The sequence below is a fragment of the Lichenostomus cassidix genome, chromosome 10 (assembly GCF_008360975.1).
Source record: "Lichenostomus cassidix isolate B80296 chromosome 10, HeHo_3.0, whole genome shotgun sequence".
Lineage (NCBI taxonomy): Eukaryota > Metazoa > Chordata > Aves > Passeriformes > Meliphagidae > Lichenostomus > Lichenostomus cassidix.
This window is the reverse complement of record NC_139491.1, coordinates 9,399,333-9,420,102: the sequence shown is the minus strand read 5'-3', so window position 1 is coordinate 9,420,102 and position 20,770 is coordinate 9,399,333. Positions and strand designations below refer to the sequence as shown.

The 20,770-nt window shown below is 42.9% G+C and overlaps 1 protein-coding gene across 1 annotated transcript in view; it reads right to left on the bottom strand.

Moving 5' to 3' along the window:
• Window positions 1-132: 132 nt before the first annotated feature.
• Window positions 133-20,770, bottom strand: part of HDGFL3 (HDGF like 3) — a 38,287-nt gene continuing 17,649 nt past the window's right edge. The window contains exons 2-6 of the mRNA XM_085070510.1: window positions 15,381-15,457; window positions 11,979-12,117; window positions 10,527-10,685; window positions 8,982-9,128; window positions 133-2,436 (exon numbers count right to left, since the gene is read on the bottom strand). Of these exons, the coding sequence (XP_084926636.1) occupies window positions 2,431-2,436; window positions 8,982-9,128; window positions 10,527-10,685; window positions 11,979-12,117; window positions 15,381-15,457 (528 nt within the window). The 3' untranslated portion in view covers window positions 133-2,430. The remainder of the gene's footprint in view (window positions 2,437-8,981; window positions 9,129-10,526; window positions 10,686-11,978; window positions 12,118-15,380; window positions 15,458-20,770) is intronic.

Here is a 20,770-nt window from a genome sequence, read left to right as displayed (position 1 = left end):
TTAAATAATAATAATGATGTCAGTGTTTAGCCTCCGCACGCCGAAGAATAGCAGCACTAGCAGTCCCTGCACAGAGCTACTGCAGAACATGAAGGTCAGCACTGTGAAGCATGAAAAATTAACATACATAACTCTGTCACATGCACATGTTTTATTTGTCAAAAAGTATGTCTTGTGGGTCAGCCTTGTTAAAAATCCCAAGAAATCTTTTAAGAAGCAATCAACTCTTATGGTAAGACTCCATATATGATAAGCAAATCATATAGTTTTGTTAATTTTCTCAAGGATTCACTTCTGCAAGGACTGTTTGAAGCCCAGCAGGTGCTCACAGCACTTGTGAGCTGGACACAGAGGGCTCAGGTCCGTGAGCCACCAGGCTCAGGCCATATGAGCAGAGAGGAGGAGTTCTGGCTGTGTCTCTGCAGCTCCTTTTGCTAATGCTGCTGGCTCAGAAACAAGCAGCAGCAAACACTGCGACCTTGGTTTGGACAGCTTATGTTTCTGTTTGCAATTACAGCTATTTCTATGCCTTCTATGTGTATTTATATTAAAAGCAGTACACCTAGTGCCTTTCTCACAGATGCAACTAGCTGATCCATTTTAACTGGAAACACTTTAATTGGGGATGTTGACTTGTTGTTTTGATTGAAAGAATTTTAATTTTGTTTTAAGCCTAATCAGTACCAAGAAAGCAGTTCACGTGCCTGTGTGTTGCACCCTGCATGAGGGGACCTCCAGAGCACTGAGAAATTCAGGCTGTGACTCCCTCCTGCTGAATGCTGCCGTGCAGTTCCCAGCAGCAATCAGAGGAGAGGCCCCAGGTTTTACACCTCCAGCCAAAGGGGAGGTCCAGAACAGCCACAGCACACCTCAGGCAGTGCTCGTGGGCACCCAGCAGCCCTGTGGGGCTCCTTAGGCTTTGGGAGAGCTCCATCCCAGTGCCTCTTCCCAGGGAAACAAGCTGTCGGGCTGACACAGCACGTGCTGGCTCACCAACAGCTATTTGAGCCTCTGGTGTGACTTCTGATGTTCTTTAAAGAAACTTTGAATACATTCAAGGTGAATTTAATGACCTCCTGTTATCCAGAAAAGGCAAAGTACAGAAAAAATAAAGATCTCACCTGCACTTGTATCTATTATGGTCAACTCATGTTAACAGAATGTTTTGCTTTAATACTTGACTTACATTAATACCTCACATTATTACACGTATGAAGCCAAATATGACGCTAACTTAGTTGCTTACAACCTCAAACCTTACTCCCAATACACATTCCAATAAATTTATTCTGTAAAAACAATACATTTTTTTTTGTTTCCTTTTTGTTTTGTTTTGGTGTTTTTTTATGTTTTTTTTCCTTGTGGTTTTTTTTTTTTTTAGTTTTTTACAGTAAACTCATCAACTACAAACCTTGAATACGCAAAAGATGTTCCAAGGACAAGCATAACAAGGATTGATAAAACCAGACTAAATATGTTTTCACAATAAAAGCTGGCATAAAAATAAATAAAAATCTCTATTATCACAATAGCAACAATAATGTACACAGAGTAATGGATTTGGAATGCTTACTTACTAGTCTAGTCCTATTTCCAAAAGGAAAAAAAAAGCCAGAATGACAGCATCCTTTTTTAAGCCTTTCGTTATTTAAAATTGATGTTTTGTTTTGGTTTCCCATAGGGCTGTATATCACAGTAAGCTTAAAAATGGAAAGCATCCAAATGAATGATTTCAAATTGTGTTGGCATTGGAAAAATCCTTGTATTAATCTAAAGGAACACAAAAAGACTTTCACTAACTCCACATATAGGAACTAAGTCAGATAGTGTACATTACATCATGATTTGGAGAAGTATTAAGAGTATAACTAGCTAGGTACTTCTAATAAGGAAAGGTATTTTATTACATTATTGAACTTGGCGGTGATCTCAACTTAAGAAGAAATTTTCTTTTATGTTGTAAACTGATCAAAATCAAGGGATTATGGATATAGGAAAATTTAAAATTATGTTTGTATGTGGAAGATATTGTAGCATTGTATGGAGGGGACTCATTTCTAAGATTTAGTTGTGTTTAAAAAATGCTGATTTAGAATGACATAATTTGGATTTATGCCTTTTCTGTCTAGAAAAGGAATCTAAAACATGTTCAAGTATGCAATATCTTCATAAACCTCAGCCACTGGTAAAGGGCAACTTCATGCAACCAAATAATATGAAAATCAAAAAGTAACCCTTAGAAAAAAGGGTAAAAATGTCATTTCTGCAAACACAACAGATAGGAATGTGAATAATGTGCATACAAACTGGGATGCTGTTGATGGTACTAATGAACAGATGTGGTGACTCATATCAAATCCAAGAATATTAGACAACCAAACAGGTAACCTTCTTTTGTTTTCCCTTAATATTCATCAGTCATTATGTTGGTTAAGTCTGAAAGAGAAAGAGAAAAAAGTCCCATTTAATGTAAGAAATAACATGCTTCATCAAACTTGATACAACTGATGTCATATTTCCACACTTCAAAGTCACAGGTACAAGTAACCACCTGGTCTGTTCAAACAAATTTTTTTTCTGGAGAAAACTGCTTTTTTACATCAACTAAACATATCCCTAGAAAATATTAAAGAGCACAGTTTGAAAGTAAACATTTAGGGCTGAATTCAATAAGCAGCTCCAGTGATGTATCTAGATGGGTTTTTCCCCCAGTCACCCCATTACAAATCTTGTAGCACACTTCAGGCACAACCAAATTTTGCTTTTTCCCACTGCACTAAATCACTGATGGGCTTCATGCAGCAGCTCAGGCACTGCTGCATTCCTGGATGTCCAGCCACAAGAAGAGCCTCTTGTTCAAATACACGAACGCTTAGCAAGCATGAGCAAAGATAAACATTCGCATCGCTAAGGGATCCAAATGCTGCTTCTGAAAAGGAAACAGTTTGGCTCCAGCTCCCTGTAAGGTGATGACAGAAAAGGAAGGAGCTCCCATTTCCATGGCTGAGTCAAGGTCAGCTCTTGCTTTCCCTGACATGAGTGGGATCAGGATCAGACTGTGCTCACAGGATCACGGCAAGTGTCTGCAAGTCTCGGTTTCCTCAAATTGGACAGAGATGGCAAAACTCATCTGATGGCCCTGGGACACTTTACTTTAGGCAGCAACAGGACAGCATGCAATGCACCATGACTACCCAGCCCTGGCCAAGGCATCCCTGCTCCTGCAATGCTACAATATCTTCCCTGTGCTTGGTCAGTGCTGTCATTCTCTCCTGTGGCAGTGGTTTGTGAGCAGTAAGTAATGGAAACCTGTGCTTTCCGTGTGGGAGGTCCTGGTGCATCCTGACAAATGACACACAATCAGGGGTTATTATCAAGTGCTCAGGCATGCACTGATGGTTTACAGGAACTGCCTGAGCCCTGACTCCCCCAAAAGGTGTAACCATGTGCTGTTCATCCAGCCCACTGCACTCCAAAAACCTCTCTCCTGTTGAGAGTCAATGAGATCACACTTAGAGATGTTTTGGTGATGTGGCTTGGAGGGGCTCACTGGTGTTTGTCTCCCTTCAGACACAGACACCCATGAAAACAACTACACGTGATCAGTCAATCAAACCCTGCCTTCTGCTGAGGTTCTCAGTGGCAGCTGCTGCCCAGCACTGACAGGTAGGATGGGGGGTAACAGACTTCGTTCCTATGCTGTAACCTCAGATCCAGTACAGAAAGCTGTCCTTTTGGAGTATGAAACTCACAACTCCCTTCTGGGCTATGTCCAGGAGATTGGATAGGCATCATTCCTTCATGGGGTGCTGGGAATATTAATACTCCCCCTGACACTGTGTCACACATAGAGCTGTTGGGCCACAGTGTGGCACAGGAGGGACAACAAAGAGCCACATAATGCAAACCATCCGCTAGGGTTTTCAGAGTTTCCAGTGCTATCTTCCAGCATGGCCCACATTTTTTCTCCTGGGTGCACTGCCAGCTGCCCCAGAAATGAGGATTCTGTGGTCCCCAGCAGCAGAGAGCCCCTGGAGCAGTGTGGCTGCTCAGCCTGGCTCCTGCCCTGCCCTGCAGCTCCTGCTGCCGGCTCTGCCGCAGCCGCTGCTCGGGGATGCGGCAGAGCTGAGCACATCCCGTGGTCTCCATGGTTTCACGTCTCTTCAGAAACAGATCAGCTCTCATCATCTTTGTTTGAACAAGTCTCTCAGCTTAACTGTAAGCTGTGGTACAACGTGTGCCATGCTGCCCAGAGCTACTGCACACAAAGGAAAGAGCACGGGATTTCACTGATTCAAGTGAAAAGTTTCTGTCATCAATGACAGCGCAGAGAAAACAGAGCAAGGAACAAAACTAAATCCACAAACTGCCATCTTTTTTTGCTGGCACTGAAAATTTCTTCCTTAACAGTGTCTGGCAGCTAATTCAGCCATGCTGTACTTTAAAACTGTGTGGGCAGAAGGATAATTATTTACTTGCTCGGTGCAATAGTAGTTATTCCATGTTGGTTTGAGGTCAAAATGGTTACGGGATTCCATGTACACAGAGCTGCAAATATTTCATCTATACTGGCTGCTTTAATCTCAGCTTGCATTCAGACATTTATGTTTCCCCTGAGTTATGTCCCATGTCCTTAGCCAGCAGTGCTGTTATCCTGAGCTACTGGAAGGCAGCAGACAACACAACTCTTTACACTAGATACTATGCCACTATTTGATTTTTACACAGAAATTTTTACTGTGCAATAGTTAGACACCTTCTTACAATTGCTATCTCTGAAGGGTAGATTTTAACTTGCCTCAAATTGCAGAAAAAAAATCAGACAGAAAAACAGTCTATTTTAATTTTTTTTGTAAAAATGCTTTTACACTGAACCAAGCCTTAAATGCAGTGTTTTTAATGCTGATAATCCCCAAACATATTATGCAGCCTGGCCAATGTTATTCTTGATAAGAAGAGCAAAGGAACCAAACATGTCCAAACCACATCAGAAGAACACAGTGTGTTTCTCTGGCGAGTTTGGCCATTACACTTGTACTTCACAGCAGTAACTGGGATTGTTGCTACCCCATGGGAACATCACAACAAAAAACCCTGGACACAGGCTGTTTTAAATATGTTCTCCCAAATGCAATGGTGTCAGATGGCAGTAATTTTGGACCAGATTTTGATCCCCTTATTCATGCTGGCAGTTGCCTCCACAAATAGATCCACTGACTCAGTTGGTAACTGATTGTCACTGTGAGTAAAAGGATCACAGTCCTTTACTCCACTTTAATATTCAGGTTATACCAGGAGCAAGAAAATGTATTTAATTTCCAGCAAATTTATTCTTTTCTGAAGACATTTGCCTGCTGCATCTGTACACCAAGTGAATTCCTCCTTTACCAACACACTGTCTGGACTGTCACTAAAATAGTGAATACCAAAAGAAAAGCTTGCCACACACCCTGTGTGCTGACCCTGACATTCAAACACTCTCTAATAAGGCTAGAACCACAGCTACCTTTGAAACATCAGCATGGAGCCATCCAGAGAGTAAAAGTAAAAAGCAGTTTAGGTGTTCAGTTGTAAAGATTCAGAGTTATGCCAGCCAAGAACTAAAAACACAAGTCACCTGAGATTTAAATGTAGAATGTAAAACTACTGGCATGAATTCACTGATTTATGAGCTAATTTAATACCATGGAGGTAAACATAGATCTATGAACACGTTTCCGCCAGGAAAATTCTCTTTATGTGGTGTTCTGAGACAGCCAGAAGAATATAATACTTAACAGCAGACAACAGTCCTGAGGAGATCCTGTGACTCAAGATTTGAGCAAACTCTGGGATGGGCTGTCTTAGCTAATATACTATTAGTTCATTAATATCAGATGGTTAACCCCTGAGGTTCAGGCTCTGCATCTTTCTGAGGAAGGAATCAGCCAGAGAACAGCAGTTAGGGAAAGAGCTTGAGAAACAGATAGCAACAGAACACAATACCCAACTGTGGTTGAGACTGAGGAAATGTCTCTTTCTTGTGAGTGCCTGTAGTACTCAAGAATAGTTGAGAAACTAAGGGATGGAAATAAAAAAAGAAAGCACCTCTGTCTACCCAAGGGATAAAAAAAAAATCACAAGTTGAGCCCTTGAACAGTATGAAATTGGCTGAAAAAATATAATAGCTTTGAAAGTACTTTTATTTGCTCTGGGTTTGAGTCTTCAGGAAGCCATCACTTCACATTTTCAAGCTTACCCCTACCACCTGGAGGTTAGAATTTTCATTAAAAAATGTAGGTGAAGGTGCTCCTGCAATCATTTGACTTCAGCCTTTAGCCCTTCAAGAAGATCCTATAATGCTGAGGGTAAGAGTGTGATTAACAGGCTAGAGTCCATCCGGCCTGAGGAGGGGAGATGTGCCTTCAGCCTGCAGTCCAGGCATTTAAAAAGGTAATTACTACCTCATTATTAGTGGCGTTACTAAGAGAATAATGTTCTGGAGGGTCCTGGCGCCATCTCATGGCCACACCAAGGTCCCTGGCGTGGCTGATTTGGGGACAGTGACCTCAGGGGAGGAAGCTCATCTTCACACTGCCTGCTGCTGGCCCAGGGCTCTTCTCACGAGCTAAATGATTCTAATGAGACCATTATCCCATCAGTGGTGGTGTCTTTTGGCAGATTGAGACATTCTTCTGAATCCGTGTGTGTGAACAAAAGGATCGTATCCCAACTCCGCAGGCTTTTTTGTGTTGGTCTTTTTCAGCTTTCCTTTCTGCAGCAGAGAAGTCCAAGAGTGTGGGCCAGAGCAGCTCAATGTCCTGCAGCAGAGCCCCATTGTGTGTGTCCAGCAGAGGTGGCTGCAGTGTCCAGCAGGACAGCTGACCCTGTGCTCCAGCTCTCCAATCTGGACATGCCGCTGGTCTGGCTGTTTAACCCCAACTGAGAAAGAACCTGCTACTCTTTCCCTAAATGCCCTTTGTTTTCTGAAGGCAGGTCTAAAAAGACACCTGGTCTGGCTCTAAGGAGCAGCAGGAGATGGAGTGTCCCCTCCTGGTCCTCAAACAGAATTGCACTACTGACAAAAGCTCAGTGAAACGCTGAAGAGATTCACAGGTGAAATTATGATTTGACAGCAGAAATACCCAAGGTGAAATATGTGGATCAGGATGTGAACTTTACCAAACTTATCAGTGCTGCCCTTAAAACCACATCCCCATTGTCCCTTTAATCCATATTACTAAAACCCCATCTTTTCCATAACATAAAAAGCGTCCAAGACCTGGTTACAGACAGGTTGCTCAAGTGTGAGTTCAAGGCTGAGCGCTGTGGCTGCAGAAGTCAGAGCACAGCCACCTCCCCACATGGGCATGACAGTGTTGACTGTGAATATTTCTTTGAGTTGGTGCTGCAGGAAAGACAAGACCGTTGATGGTATTTTAGCACAGAGGCTAAAATATCTGCAATCCTAAAAATGCTGAGAAGCACCATGATATTGTAGCATGATGCACTCTACCTCCCAAGCATGTCACAAGCATGTCACACACAGAAGAAAGAGCCATATGAATGTCAACAGCCACAAAGCCAACATCCTGTGTGACTTTTTAGCCACTTAGTTTGTGACTGACCTACCTCAGTCAGCATTTTGTCCTTGCATGGAAAAAGTGCCTGAAGTTCACAGGCATGTTCCCCTGTCACTGCCACAAACATGGGAAACACAGCAGGCCCTCCTGAACTTCTTGCTATCATCTCTAATGCATCTCATGAACCCTCTTCTCACTCAAATAGCTATTTGAAGCCATGGAAATGTCACCGGATTCAGTGGCCAGAACGTGGGCCACACTCATGAGTCCCAGCCTCTGACCCTCTGTGGGTGAGGGGCTGGGAGGGCACAGCCAGGCAGTGTCTCCTTGCAGCAGCCTCTGGCTCAAGCCAGTGGCTCATTCAGAGTTTATGGGAGACACTCAGGACACATTTCTCTCATGACCCCATGAGCTACCTATCAGTGTCTTTATAAAGCAGAGTCACAAAACAAACACACTGCACTGCAGAGAGACACATGGAATGGAAGCTCTGGGAGGAACCTTTTAGCAGGAGGCAGCAGCAGCTCCCCAGAGGCTGTGTTTTGTGAGCAAGGCTGAGGCTGAGCACGCAGCTGGGTGCTAAGGCACCTCAGCAGGGTCAGATGAGAACTGGGCTCCTCTCACACCTGGGGATTTGTGTCACTCAGCTCCTGCCACAGCCCAGCCCGGCTGCTGCCCACGTGGCACAGCTTGGCATGGCAACTGCACAGGGGCTGGTTCTGAGCTGGAGCTGTAAGTGCTGGAGCAGAGAGGCCTCAGAAATAGCAGGGCTGTTAAAGGTGGCTCAGTAACCAGCTGCCATGCTAATCCCCCTGCTCAGAAGTGTTCCTGTCCTGCTGTTGTGGTCACAACAAAATAATATTGATACGAACACACAACTGGCACAAACACACCAGGAGATTGTGTGGAGCTGCTCTGGAGCAGACTGAATATCCTGTCCTTGGAAGGTCACAGCCCAGGGCAGGATCTGCCCCGGAACCCACAGTATGCAGAGCCTGTAATGTGCACATGAACCCTCATGAACTCTGAAGAAGACAGTGGGACTGCACAAATTAAACAAGTGTGAAAGGGTGAGCAGGCTCCCCCTGTTAGTGAGCCAACATGCATTATGCAAACAGTCTGAGTCTGCTCTCACATCAATTTTGCATCATTCCAGCTCATGGTTTTCAGTAGCTCCTCTCAGCTGGCATCTATGCAAGTGTCGGAACAAAATAATGCTCTTTTCTCCTTCAGTCATTTCTCTAGAACAAAATTTCCACCAGTGCAGGCACCAAGTCTGTGTTTCTGCTCTAGACACATATTCTGAGCACTGAAATGTAACCCAAGAAGATGGCACGTGGTGCACACAGGTCACCCCTGGCTCCAAAGCCCCCCGGGAGCAAATTGCAAGGGAAGTGAATGACAGGAACAGAAGATTACCCCTTCACTGGTTTTCTGCAAATCTGAAGAAGTGTTTCTTGTGTCATTGCCTGCATCCCCAGCATCAGAGCTGCTCTTATTTTCTTCCTCTTTGCAGTCCTTATCATCTTCATCTCCGGGAGATTTCCGTGACTGCTTGGAGGATTTCTAAAATGATCAACAACAAAATTAAAATTAAAACCTGAGCTTCAGCCATGGAAAGATACTTCTGAAATGTATGTGGAATGCTGTCTGATCATGCAGTTCCCTGCTCAAGGTGAATATTGGGGAGGATATGTGGAGTGAAAAGCATTTTTCAGGTAAAGTAGCTGGAGTTACTGCCACCAATGAAGGAAATTTCTGTGAAATTCTGTGTTCAGCACAGGTTGGCAGCTCAATTGACTGAAAGACAGACACAGTAATAGGAGCTGGGTATTAGTGTTGGGTCACCTGTAGGTTTTGCTAGTTAATGAAACAGATGGTGCCAGCTTGACAAAAGTTTTGATTAAATGCAGAGATGTAAAAGGAGAATAACATTAGCAGAGCTGCTTTCCGTACTTTTTTTTAGTGCTGTCAGCTTTAATATATTAACATTAGAGCCATGTGGAACCAATACATCTTTTCTGCTCCCTTTATGTTATGCAATTCTACACTACAAAAGGATAAATTGTGGCATTAAGCCACCATTTTCCTAATCCTCTGTTTGCCCAGAGTCTTCTGGAAAGAAGATGGTAGACCAGACCTGAATTTCTAATGTAAAACACACAAAGGGGGTGAAATTACTTAATACACTTTGTTCGGTGGATCAACCACAAAAATTCACACTCTCCCCCAAACTGAGCCTGGATCAGATTGTTTGCTTGCTTCATCTCATTTCAATTGGTTTTCACTTTCAGAGAAGAGTAACATGAATGTGAATAAATTGACTCTGCCACACTTTCCATGATTTTCAGGCAAAGTACAGTCCTGGAGGCACACACAGAAGCAAAGGAAGTGACTATAATGCTCCCTTTCACACAGGTGACAAGTGAGAAGTCTGTCTGAACCCAAGGGTGTCACTTCTCAGGTGATTATGTCCACCAGGCATTCTGAGACAAGCATATTACTCTTACCTTCCTGATCTACTCTGTTACTTGAACACTAACAGGGCTGGTAGGTACTACAGGGCAGGTCTTTTATCTACAAGTTGAGCATCCTACTCCCTGCTTAATGAATTAGTTCTTCCTCCTTCCCATTCTGCATCCTGGATTGAAGTATTTTACACTCAGCTACAAGAGGAGCAGCTGAGCACATCTGACCCTACCAGATCTTTCACAATCTGGGGTATTCTGGGAGGTGGGAGAGGGAAGCTTGAATTCTCCTGTACAGGGACCAAACCTGAACTCATGACTTTCAGGAGGCACACTCCTAAGCCTTTTTTTGTTCTTCATGGGGATAGACCTATCTGAGATGATCAAACCTATCAATCCATCTTTCCATGGGTTTTCTTTCCAGCCCTTCTGGTCACCTTCCCATACTTTTAATTATAATGCACATGAGTAACAATGGAAATACTCAGAAGATAACCTTTGAAGTGTAGGATTTTTTCCGTTTTGAGCCGGCTTTTTCATTCTTTCTTTTTCCTTTTCCATCCTCTTCTACCCGGTCACCTTCCTCCTCACTGCTGGCATCTGCTGTATTTCCTCCTTCTCCTTCAGTTTCTGATGAGCTCTGTTGCTGAATTGCCTTTAAAATAACAACAATAATAAAAACATAAACTATAAAAATGTCACCAATATCTATTACTTAATTTTTGTTCTGCTGAAGACAGACATACTGGAAATGGACAGCTTACACTTTAATTGCTATATTCAGGAAGAGCTCAGGTTATTCTTGCAATTATCAGAAAAAAGGGCTGCAAAGGCAATTTTCTCAGTCACCACTTGAACTCAGTTATCAGATGCAGATTCTGGGATAGCATGTTCTGAAGGGTTTACACAGAAACAGAACATCTGATAACAAAAGCGTGTTTGCTGGAGGAGAACTAAGGGCTGCTCGGTGGAGAGACCTCACATGTTCTACTTTGGGAGAAACTACAGAAACTTTTAGACTTTGGCTGCAACAGGAGAGACTTCTTTGTGAGAGAAGATGGTTGTTACACTCCTCTCAAGGGGCAAGAACTCTGTGTTTCAGAAAAGCAAACACTGACCAGCAGGCTGAGCACTCTTTGACAGCCCATCTCCCACAGATTATTCACTGGATTTTTTCAAAACCCCCAAGTGTATGCAAAACATGTGTAGGGCTGAAAATGTGAAACAGGAACCGAGAGAGGCAGCAGCTTTTCCGCAGGTGGTCTGTATCTCTGGCTTGTAGGGTTTTGTGATAATAATGTAATAGGTGTTTGCCTTCTTTTGGAGGTGATTCCTGCCTTCAAAGGACCACACTTTTTTAATGAGAAAAGTTCTTTGTTTTATACAGCCTGCCAACTATTCTCCCCCTCCAGCTTCACTGACTTTCTGCTCTGGACACCCAACAGGGAGAGCTGTTGTACAGCAGCAACTGTCTCCTCACAGCAGCTTAACCCTCCATCTCCTCACTCCTCTCAGCTTTGGCACTGTGTGTTATACATTACCAATATAAAAATCAAAATGCAGTGACCTTAAGGTCTGTGTAAAATACACTGAGCCTGATATAAAAATAAACAACAGAAAGAAGAAGTCAGAAATTATTCATGTTTGTGCAGGAGTAAATAAAACCTTCCATTTTAAATTCAGCTAAATCTGTTGCAGAATTTTCCACTTCACCACCCCAGAATATCATCGAAAGCAAAGGGCTCTGCAGTATGATTAAAGTTCCATTTGTCACAGAGTGTGAGACCACAGTTGTCTTTACATTACACAATTACCAAAGCTGTGAAACTTTCTTGCTGCATCAAAACCAGAACCTTCCACATCAGCTCATAAAATGTTCACTTTGACAAGAAGTCTTCAAAGAAAAAACCAAGAAAGATAAGGAGGAAGAGGTGTGAAAGTCATTTACCTGATATCCAGTAAACTTTACTCCAGGGTTGTTTTCTATTTCCCACAGGCCTTCATTAAATCCTTTTCGCTTGTTCGATTTGCCAAACTTATCTTTATATTCTTTATATGGGAAAAGGTCTTTGGGGCCCAGGAACGCACTGCATTTTAACAAAGGTAACATTCAAAAAAAGACTTAAAACTCTCCTATTCAAAAAAATCAAAACATTAACAGTGCAAATGTTTTCCCTATTCTGCTCACTCCATCATTTCTTTTCTAGTTTTATTTATTTATTTATTTGTCACACTGGCTTTGAGTTACTGCTGTGAGTCTGATTTAATGGATTGGCTCACCATCCTGATGTTTGATGTAGTAAAATCACGCTGGTTATCTCTAGAAACAACTAAAACATCTCTGTTATATTAACTGCTGCTGGGAACTGGCACTTGAACAGTTTATGAAAGGGATTATATGATGTGATTGCTTGAGATAGCAAGAGACCAAACTTCCAATCCGAATGTTACAAATCCAGGAAGGCCTAAAAATGCCACATGAAAAGTTAAAGCATTTAAGGAGTGCCTAGGAGCCAAAATTAATCCCTTGTACTATGGGATAGAAAAAGCAGTGGCATTTATTATTATCTATATTGCCAGTAAGCCTGGGAGCTGCTTTCTTGGAATAAGCCCCCCACATACTAAATTCTGTGCAAACACAATAAAAACGCTCTTTCCCAAAAATCTTATAATTTCATATAAGACAAAAAACAATGGATGAATATAGGCAGATGAGTAATACAAGGAAACAATGAGACACACAGGATGCTTGTGGCCAAATAGTTTTTTAGACAGCACAGCAAAGGAGGGATTTTGTGCTCTGCTGCTGCCTAAGTCAACTACTCACTGGGCCAACTAATTTCAGGCACAAGCACCACAATGAAGGGAAAAATAATTATTAAAAAAAAAAGAAGAGGGATGATTTATCCTCCTTTTTCTACACATACTACAGTAAAATTCTAACTTCTTCTTAACTCTTAAACTGAAGAAAGCATAGCTTTCTTTTCATAGGGTATCTATATCTACTGTATTCTGCATCATGACATTGAGATTTAATCACAAGTTAAATTAAAACAATGAAGGCAAAAAGACCCCTTCATTCCCACATGTAAAGATTCTGTGTCACCAATGACCGGAGCTGAGCAAGTCCCAGTGTTCTTCTCCATAATCACTGTCCTACTTTCCTGATGATCTTTGCAATTAATGTTAACTCTCTGGTCTCCATGACTGTGGGATTGTGGAGCTCCACCACATCCAACACATTTATTGTTGTAACTTCACCAGGACATTGGGAATTCACCCTTTTTTTTTTCAGATGACCTTCTGAGGCACAAAGGTTTGTCCAAGGTCAAACTCAAGCTGATAGCAGAGTACAGAGGAAAAACCAGCTCTCTTCAGTCTCAGTCTAGTACCTTAATCACAGGATCATATTTCTTCCTTTCTGTAATCATTATTTCAGATTAATGCCTGATTTATGCCCGCATTTACGAATGTGCAAAGTTCCATTCATTTAAATCATCCCACTGGCCAAGAAGTTTGCCAGTGCAGAGCCAACTGTTTGCTAAAGGCATCAGATGATGAGTCCCTGAGGAAGGAGCTTCCTTCCAACTCCACGTGAAACAGCATGGGATCCACACTCAGTTGGATATTGAGAAATGTCTTAATTATATGATTACAAAGCCAAGAATGGATTTCTACCTGAAAGCCAAAATGGTGATTTCCAGACTAACAGATGTCATGTTAATATTAAGTGCTACAGTAGAGCAAGGGATCTGAATAAATTATGGTATCTGTGCTTTTGCTAATACCGAGAGATGTCTCCTTGTTGTCAAAAATACATACAAACAGTTCTAACACAAATAACAAATGAAAACTGTATGAAACTTACCATGAGCTACCTTAACTTAGCTCAACAGTAATGTATGGAAATGTTTCTGCAGACTTTTATGTACGATGAACACTGAAAAACTGTCTACAGCTTCGAAATACATTTATTGCCACTGGGAGAGTAAAAGTTTCTACAGCTCTGCTACAAAACTAAGCAGCTGCAATCTAGAGTTAACTTTTAATAGTTAGGTTTTTAAAATTATTAAAGTGGTAACTAAAAATTGTTTTCCTGTTTCAGATGCTACATTGAGATCATGAGCTCACAAAATCCAAAACAAAAGAGAATACCAGTTTGGGATTCATTAATTTTGGAATAAAGTGGTCAGAGTTTTTTCTTTAAAATTTTTCTCAAAAATGATGTTTCCATTCAAAAAATAATTACATTTTGGTTTCTAATTTGAAAGCATCCTAAGTTTATTTGAACTTTATTATTTTCAGATTATTCTGTGGCAGTAGTAGTAGACCACAATATATCAAAATATCAGCTTGTTTCATTCTGGCAACAGGAAGAAATATTTTAACTAAAGAGAGGTTATTACAAAATTTATTAAGCAGAAACTGCCCTTAAAGTTTCTTTAAAAATAAAATGTGATGTTTGAACTATGGAGCTTATCACATTCTGGAATAATATTAAAATTAAAAAAAAAATAATAAATTTTTAATAAAGCTTCAAGCCTCTAGCATTGGATTTAAAATATCAACAGAATTAATTTTTTCCAGTTTTAAAGGAATTCCAGAAAACATGTTCCCTGCAAATGGGGAAGGAAAAGTTTTAAAATTAAAATATTTAATGCAAAATGGAAACTGTGACTTATTTTTTACCTACCTCAGAGACATTTTAAAATCTAGACATGTACATTATAATCTTGAAACTCTGTACTTTGTAGCAATTATGATGAGACCTAACTTACCTCTTGGGCTCTGATTTCCTTCTTTCCCTATCAGCTCAGGCAGCTCAGTTCTTCTATCACTTTGGTGAGCTCCATCCTACAATATCCCCAGCACAAATCTCCCAGGAATGCACATATTTTAAAACACTGTGAGCACTGCCTGAGCCTCTGGGGTCTCCTTCCTTTCATATCACAAACTACCAAGAGAGTTCTCACCCAGGACATGAACTCAAACATGCCAAAACACAAGAGCCTGATCTCTGCTATGGACATCCAAGGAAAATATATTTGCCCCTGTCTCTGAGTTCAGGGCTTTTTCAGACCCTTTAATAAATCCATGCCAACATGTTTCTTCACAGGAAACACAGGTTTTATGCTTAGCTCATGGCAGACCATGAAGGCAGCAGCATTCCCAACTACTTTCAGCTTACACTCCTATTTGTTAATACAAATGAGTTGGGCTTGTAGGACCTATCTCTAGGCTCCCAATGGCTTCATCCCAATGGATTTGTTCCAATAAAATCAGAGGAGATGATGTTAGCTGAAGTGGGAAAAGACATTTTCAAAGGAACAGGTCACATTCATTCACTTACGTTTCATGAGTCCCAAAAAAGAAGATGGGGTATTTATTTGCTGGAGGCTTCACGGCTCCTTCAGGAAGTTCATCAATCTGTAAGACAGAAAGCAGTGGAAACAGGATTACTCCCCAAAGTGGTGTCCCTCATGCTAGAATCCCTACCATGGAAGCCATGGAAGTGCTAGCACAGGTATCCCCTGGCCCTGGGAGGTGCCACTCTGTGCTGGGCTGGGGAAGGGAAGACAGCTGCTGTTTTTTTCAGGCAGGCAGGTCATACAAAGTCAGCAAATGACTGAAACCCTACAGGGACAAAACAGAAGACCCAGGAGTGCACACAAAGTTTTAATGATTTCATGGGCATTATAATACACAAAGGCAATAAAATAAAGTCTGCTTAATTTAAGTGTTAACTTCAGCTGCTGCTTCATCAAAGGCATTGAAGCCCAGAGGGTAATCCTGCCTGTCCCACACAGCCACCTCAATAACTTCTGCAACAAATGGGGAACAGATGGTATCTCTGAGACTCTGCAGCTGGAAAAGGGGACAATCTCCCAGTGGTGCTTCCCTGGTGACAGTGGGACACAGAGTAAAATGCGTAATCCACGCCAGGGAAGAGGGCCAGGGACTCTCCTGCCCTTGCAACACCCTGACAACTGGTTTTGGTTACCACTCCCCTCTGTACTCTCTCTTCTTTCACATTTTATCCCTGGCCTCGTATTTCTCAGGATGCAGCTGCAGAGCAGGGAAAGGAGGGATGCTGAGGGTGTTATTCTGAGGCATTGGAACCAACCCCTGGGGCTGAGCAGTGCCCAGAGGCCTTCTCCTGGTGTCTGAGTGAGAGCATTGGCCGTGAGGCAGGAGGTGAGGCCTATGACTTAGTCTTGTCCATGTCTAATTTTGTAGTCCTCTGCAACAGAAATAAGAGAGTCCAGGTGCCTACCCACATAAACCAGAAACACAGCACAGCTTTAAATAAGATCTAAGAGCCTGACTTCCCAGAAATGGCACTTCTGAGCATGTGTGGGCATGTGAAATCAAGTGTCCAGAGAACTCTGTGGCTAAGAGAGAGCCTAATGAATCTAGATATCTACAGGGCAGCACCAGTGAGCAGGTGAATGGCCTGGTGCCTCGTCTAAGGCAACTCAGTCTCAACATAAGCATATCAAATCCTGCCAAATGTCACTGCAACTGAGAGCAAAGTGCTGACATAACAATGCTATACAAAATCTGCTCCTCAGCAGAGCACAGGGATGGAAACTGCATGTTTTCACTCAGGAGGCCAGACCCACATGTGCTTCCCTTCTCTTTTGTTGCTGGAGGACCCCTAGCACTGAATTCTTATTGATTAATAAGCACCAGATTGTTTTCAAAGGATGTTCTCTTTCACGGTAAAGCATCTGCTTGGCTACGTAGCTCTCAAAGGAGTATGAGTTTTTGTAAGAATTCAAACCCTTTTGGTCTTTCTGCAAGGACACCCCTTGGGGATGGAGAAACGAGAGCCACATGTGGAACTGTAACATCACAGGACTCCTTTCTGCAAAAGAAATGAATGCCTATCTGTTAGGTCGAAGTGGAACAGTCTCTGAAGCTACACCAAAATCTGGAGATCTGAGAGCACTTCCAAACCATTCCCTGTCTTTTTCCCACAGCACGGCTCAGGGTGTGGATGGTGGGGCTCTGGCACACTGGATCATGTGTCACCATGCACTCACTGCCCATCACAGCCTGCAGGAGACAATCCAGGATTGTCAGAGGTGTCATACACCTTGTGGGCACAGCAATTACCCACTCCTTGTACTTAACAAAGCTAACAATTTGCTAAATAAAAGGAGAATCTATTACTTAAATGTGCATAGAAGGAAGATACATGCTGGTGGAAGACGAACACATGCATTCACTTTTGGCTCAGCTGTCTGTAAGGAGGAACTGAAACAATGTGACAGGCATTTTGGTGTCCTCTTTATCTTCAGGAGTACATAGAGGAAAGGCTGCCAAAGATATTACTTTGGAGCTCATCATTTTCTGACATTAACTAGTTGTTTTTTAAGAAAGTGCCCATAATGTTGCTATTTGCTCACAATTCATTATTTGAATACAGGTATTAGACTTGTTGTAAGAGTGATAAAAAGACTGCAGGGCAAAAACGCTGCAACTCCCTTTCCAAACTGATAGCAAGTCAGGCAGATATCGCAGGTCTGCAAAATATTTTATGCCTCCTTAAAGATGGAAGTATCTGCATGTCAGACCAAAAAAGGCTGTGCTGGCAGTTTACCAAGTACAGGGAAAGGTAACACACCTCGACTGTCTGCATGCCATAGCCATCCTCCTCTTTATTGCGACAAGGAAGATGTCCAGATACCAGACCTCAGAAAAATGTGGACTCCTTTGACTGAGACAAACAGTATCTGCTGGGACTTGAGTGCAAATCTCATTTGGCCACTTGAAACGTGGCGCCAGCTCTGGGCTGCATTACAGAGCAGCACGGTCCAGTTACTGCCTCAGTCCTTTCAGAATTTCTCATGAAATGAAGTAAACAGCTGTAGATGATCAGTGAAGAGGGGGAATGAAGACATGCTTAGTAGGGAGTGGTGATCAGAAGGGATTGGGGATCTTACATCACACAACGTGCTGAGCTCCAAAGCAGTGAGGATCTCCTAAGCAATATCCCAAGTGGAGTTAAGCCTTCTGTCTTATTCCCAGCACTTAATACTGTTAGCTTAGGAGCAGCAGCAAATCAACAAAGGACAGAACACACATCTGTCATGCAGCTCACCTGCTCCCCATTTCGTGGCATATTTCGTTATTCATCCAAGTATCCCTTCTGACTATGTATCATCACAGGAAGCCATAAAAAACCTTTTCATAGCTTTTGGGAGTTGGCATACACATACAAACACATGCAGTATAAATCTGCACCAAACAGCTCAAGGAGAGGCTGTAAATGCTCCCACTCTAACATTTCACTCTGCAGCTGAGGTCAAGACTTTTCCTGCCTTCTCTGATGTTGCTGTGAGCTCCCCAGCTCTTGGGCTTATGTTGCTAGTACTGTAACAAGGTTGGATATAAAGTGACAGTGTTGTCTTAGGGCCATTGAACTCGGTGGCAAAAACTCCAGGGAATTCAGTGGAGGATGAGACCCTCTCTGCCATTAGGAAAGATCTCTTCCCGTTTTACCTGTTTCACACAAATCCCTGCATTAGAGACTGTGAGTGGAGAGCTTTGTCCAGTTTCCCTGTTCCCAGCAAAGCCACCTTATCCCTCTGTGAATGTGGAGTCCCTAAGTGCTTATTTAGCTGCAGAACAACCCCGGTACTCCATGATGATTGCTGCTGTTTTGTTGTAGCAGACAGCAAGCAGTACAAGCAACCATACTGCAATCTCCTGCTGCTGCACTCAGTCACAATTTATTCCCATTCTACAGGATGTTTTGGTTAAATATGCTGCAGTTTGGGATCCGATATTTTCCCCCATATCAGCAAGATCAAAGACAGAGAGAGAGAGGGAGGGAGGGAGAGAAGGAGAGTGAGCGCATGAGCACAAGAGCGAAAAAAGCATCGCTGCCTTGAACCAGGAACAAAAGAGGGAAGAGCACCCATACTAGAACACAGTGTTGTAGTCACAGAAACCTCACTAATGACTAAAGCATCTGTCTATCAGAGAGCCAGACTGCGACTGCGTTTTGCCACTGGAAGGAAACAAACAGATTCTAAAGCACCCACTATAACCTGCAATCAAACAGGAGCTCCATCCCTGCCTGAACCAGAGCAGACAGTGGGCTGGAGCTTGCTGCCACAGAAATCAGTGTGAGCAGCGCATGGCGTGCAAATCTGATACGTGCAGCAGCAACACCATGGGCAGCCGCTTCAATTATGGCTAAAATTAAAGCAGGTGGTTTCAGATTTCGAGTTTTATCCCCTTAGCTCCCGTTGCTGTCATCTGCTTAATGAATAACAATTGCTTTCTTTTTGCACAGCCTCAGCAGAGCTGCGCTGCCCAGCATTTGTTTGCCAACCAAGCAGCAGAGCTTTAAAGATGTAACTGTGAGGTTTTTTTCCAGTAAACAAATGCCAGGCTTCTGGGGTCAAGAACACTGAAGAGAAAATTCAGCTTGGTCCTCTCAAACCAGAGTAGGGCTTTATCTAACCGTGTTGCTAGTGACTACCAACGTGGAGGCAAGAAATCTGTCAGGATCCTTACATTGTAGTTTACAGGCTAGGATGTATATACAGCCCAAATATGTTGTTCTGGTGGTGCTGAGCTATTGCTGACTTCTGAGGGAGTATTTCCCACTGGCTGTCACAGGGTGGGTTTGGCAGCACTCACACTGCAGTGCTCCCTTCCCGGTTGCCATGAGGTTGGGGACCCTGGGGAGAGAGGCGCTGGCTGGGTGGGCTGGACTGGCGCTGCAGAGCCAGAGCCCAGCGAGAAGGACAACGACAGTGGCTCCCAGAAGCACAAATCATCGCCCTGCTCGCCTGTGGGATAACGTGGCATTTCCCTGACAGGCGGAGGAGCTCGCTGGGAGGGCTGGTGCAGAAACAGAGGAAGCTGCACCCCCTCCCGGGTGTTCTGCTCCGCAGAGCTCTACATTCCCTGCAAAATGGGAAACATGTCTCTGCGAGACACGGAGAGAGCAGCACGCTTTGTCTCTGCTGGGCTGTGCACAGCTGCTTTGGGGAGGCTGATGCTCCTGCAGCGGGTGAGGAAGGGGCAGTTCTGCCCACTAAAGCAGAAGGGCATCCCAGATGCATCTCCTTCCAGCTGGAGGGGCAGCAGGTGTCATGTTTTATGGCATCACAAAACCTCTGTGCTGCGGACAAGCTGCTGTTCAGAAGCAGGAATTCCAGACTGTCAGGGTGGCTTTTGGACCAGACCTTGTCCTATTGCATTCCAACAGAATTTTACAGTGAAATTAAAAAGGTATTATGCAAAAATACCTATCAGGTCCTTGTGTACAGAAAAGAAAACTTGACATCAGCATGCAGGGATGCTTATGTGGGCACCGAAACCACAAGAACAAGTCCTTTTATTTTGCAAAAAGAGGGAATTAAAACTGCAGAGCAGTAATCACTGATTGTTTTGACATAGTGTGAATGCCTTTGATTGGCAGAAGCACACAGAACCATTGCCGAGATCAGTATCTCCCCCTGAAATCCCTGGAGTCACTGCACAGCAGCCGAGCAAAGGCCCATAGTATTTGCTGGAAAGTGGTTCAAGTTGCTTATTATTGCCCAATACATGCAAGCAGCTTGATCTTTTGCAGTTAGCCTATTAGCAGAACTCTAGATGGATAAAAGCAATGCTCTTCAAAATCCATTATTAAAATAGGATATTTTGCTTTACTACAACGTTTTTATTCCAATGGATTTATTATGCTTTTTAATAGCTAATGCTACTGGGAGTCAG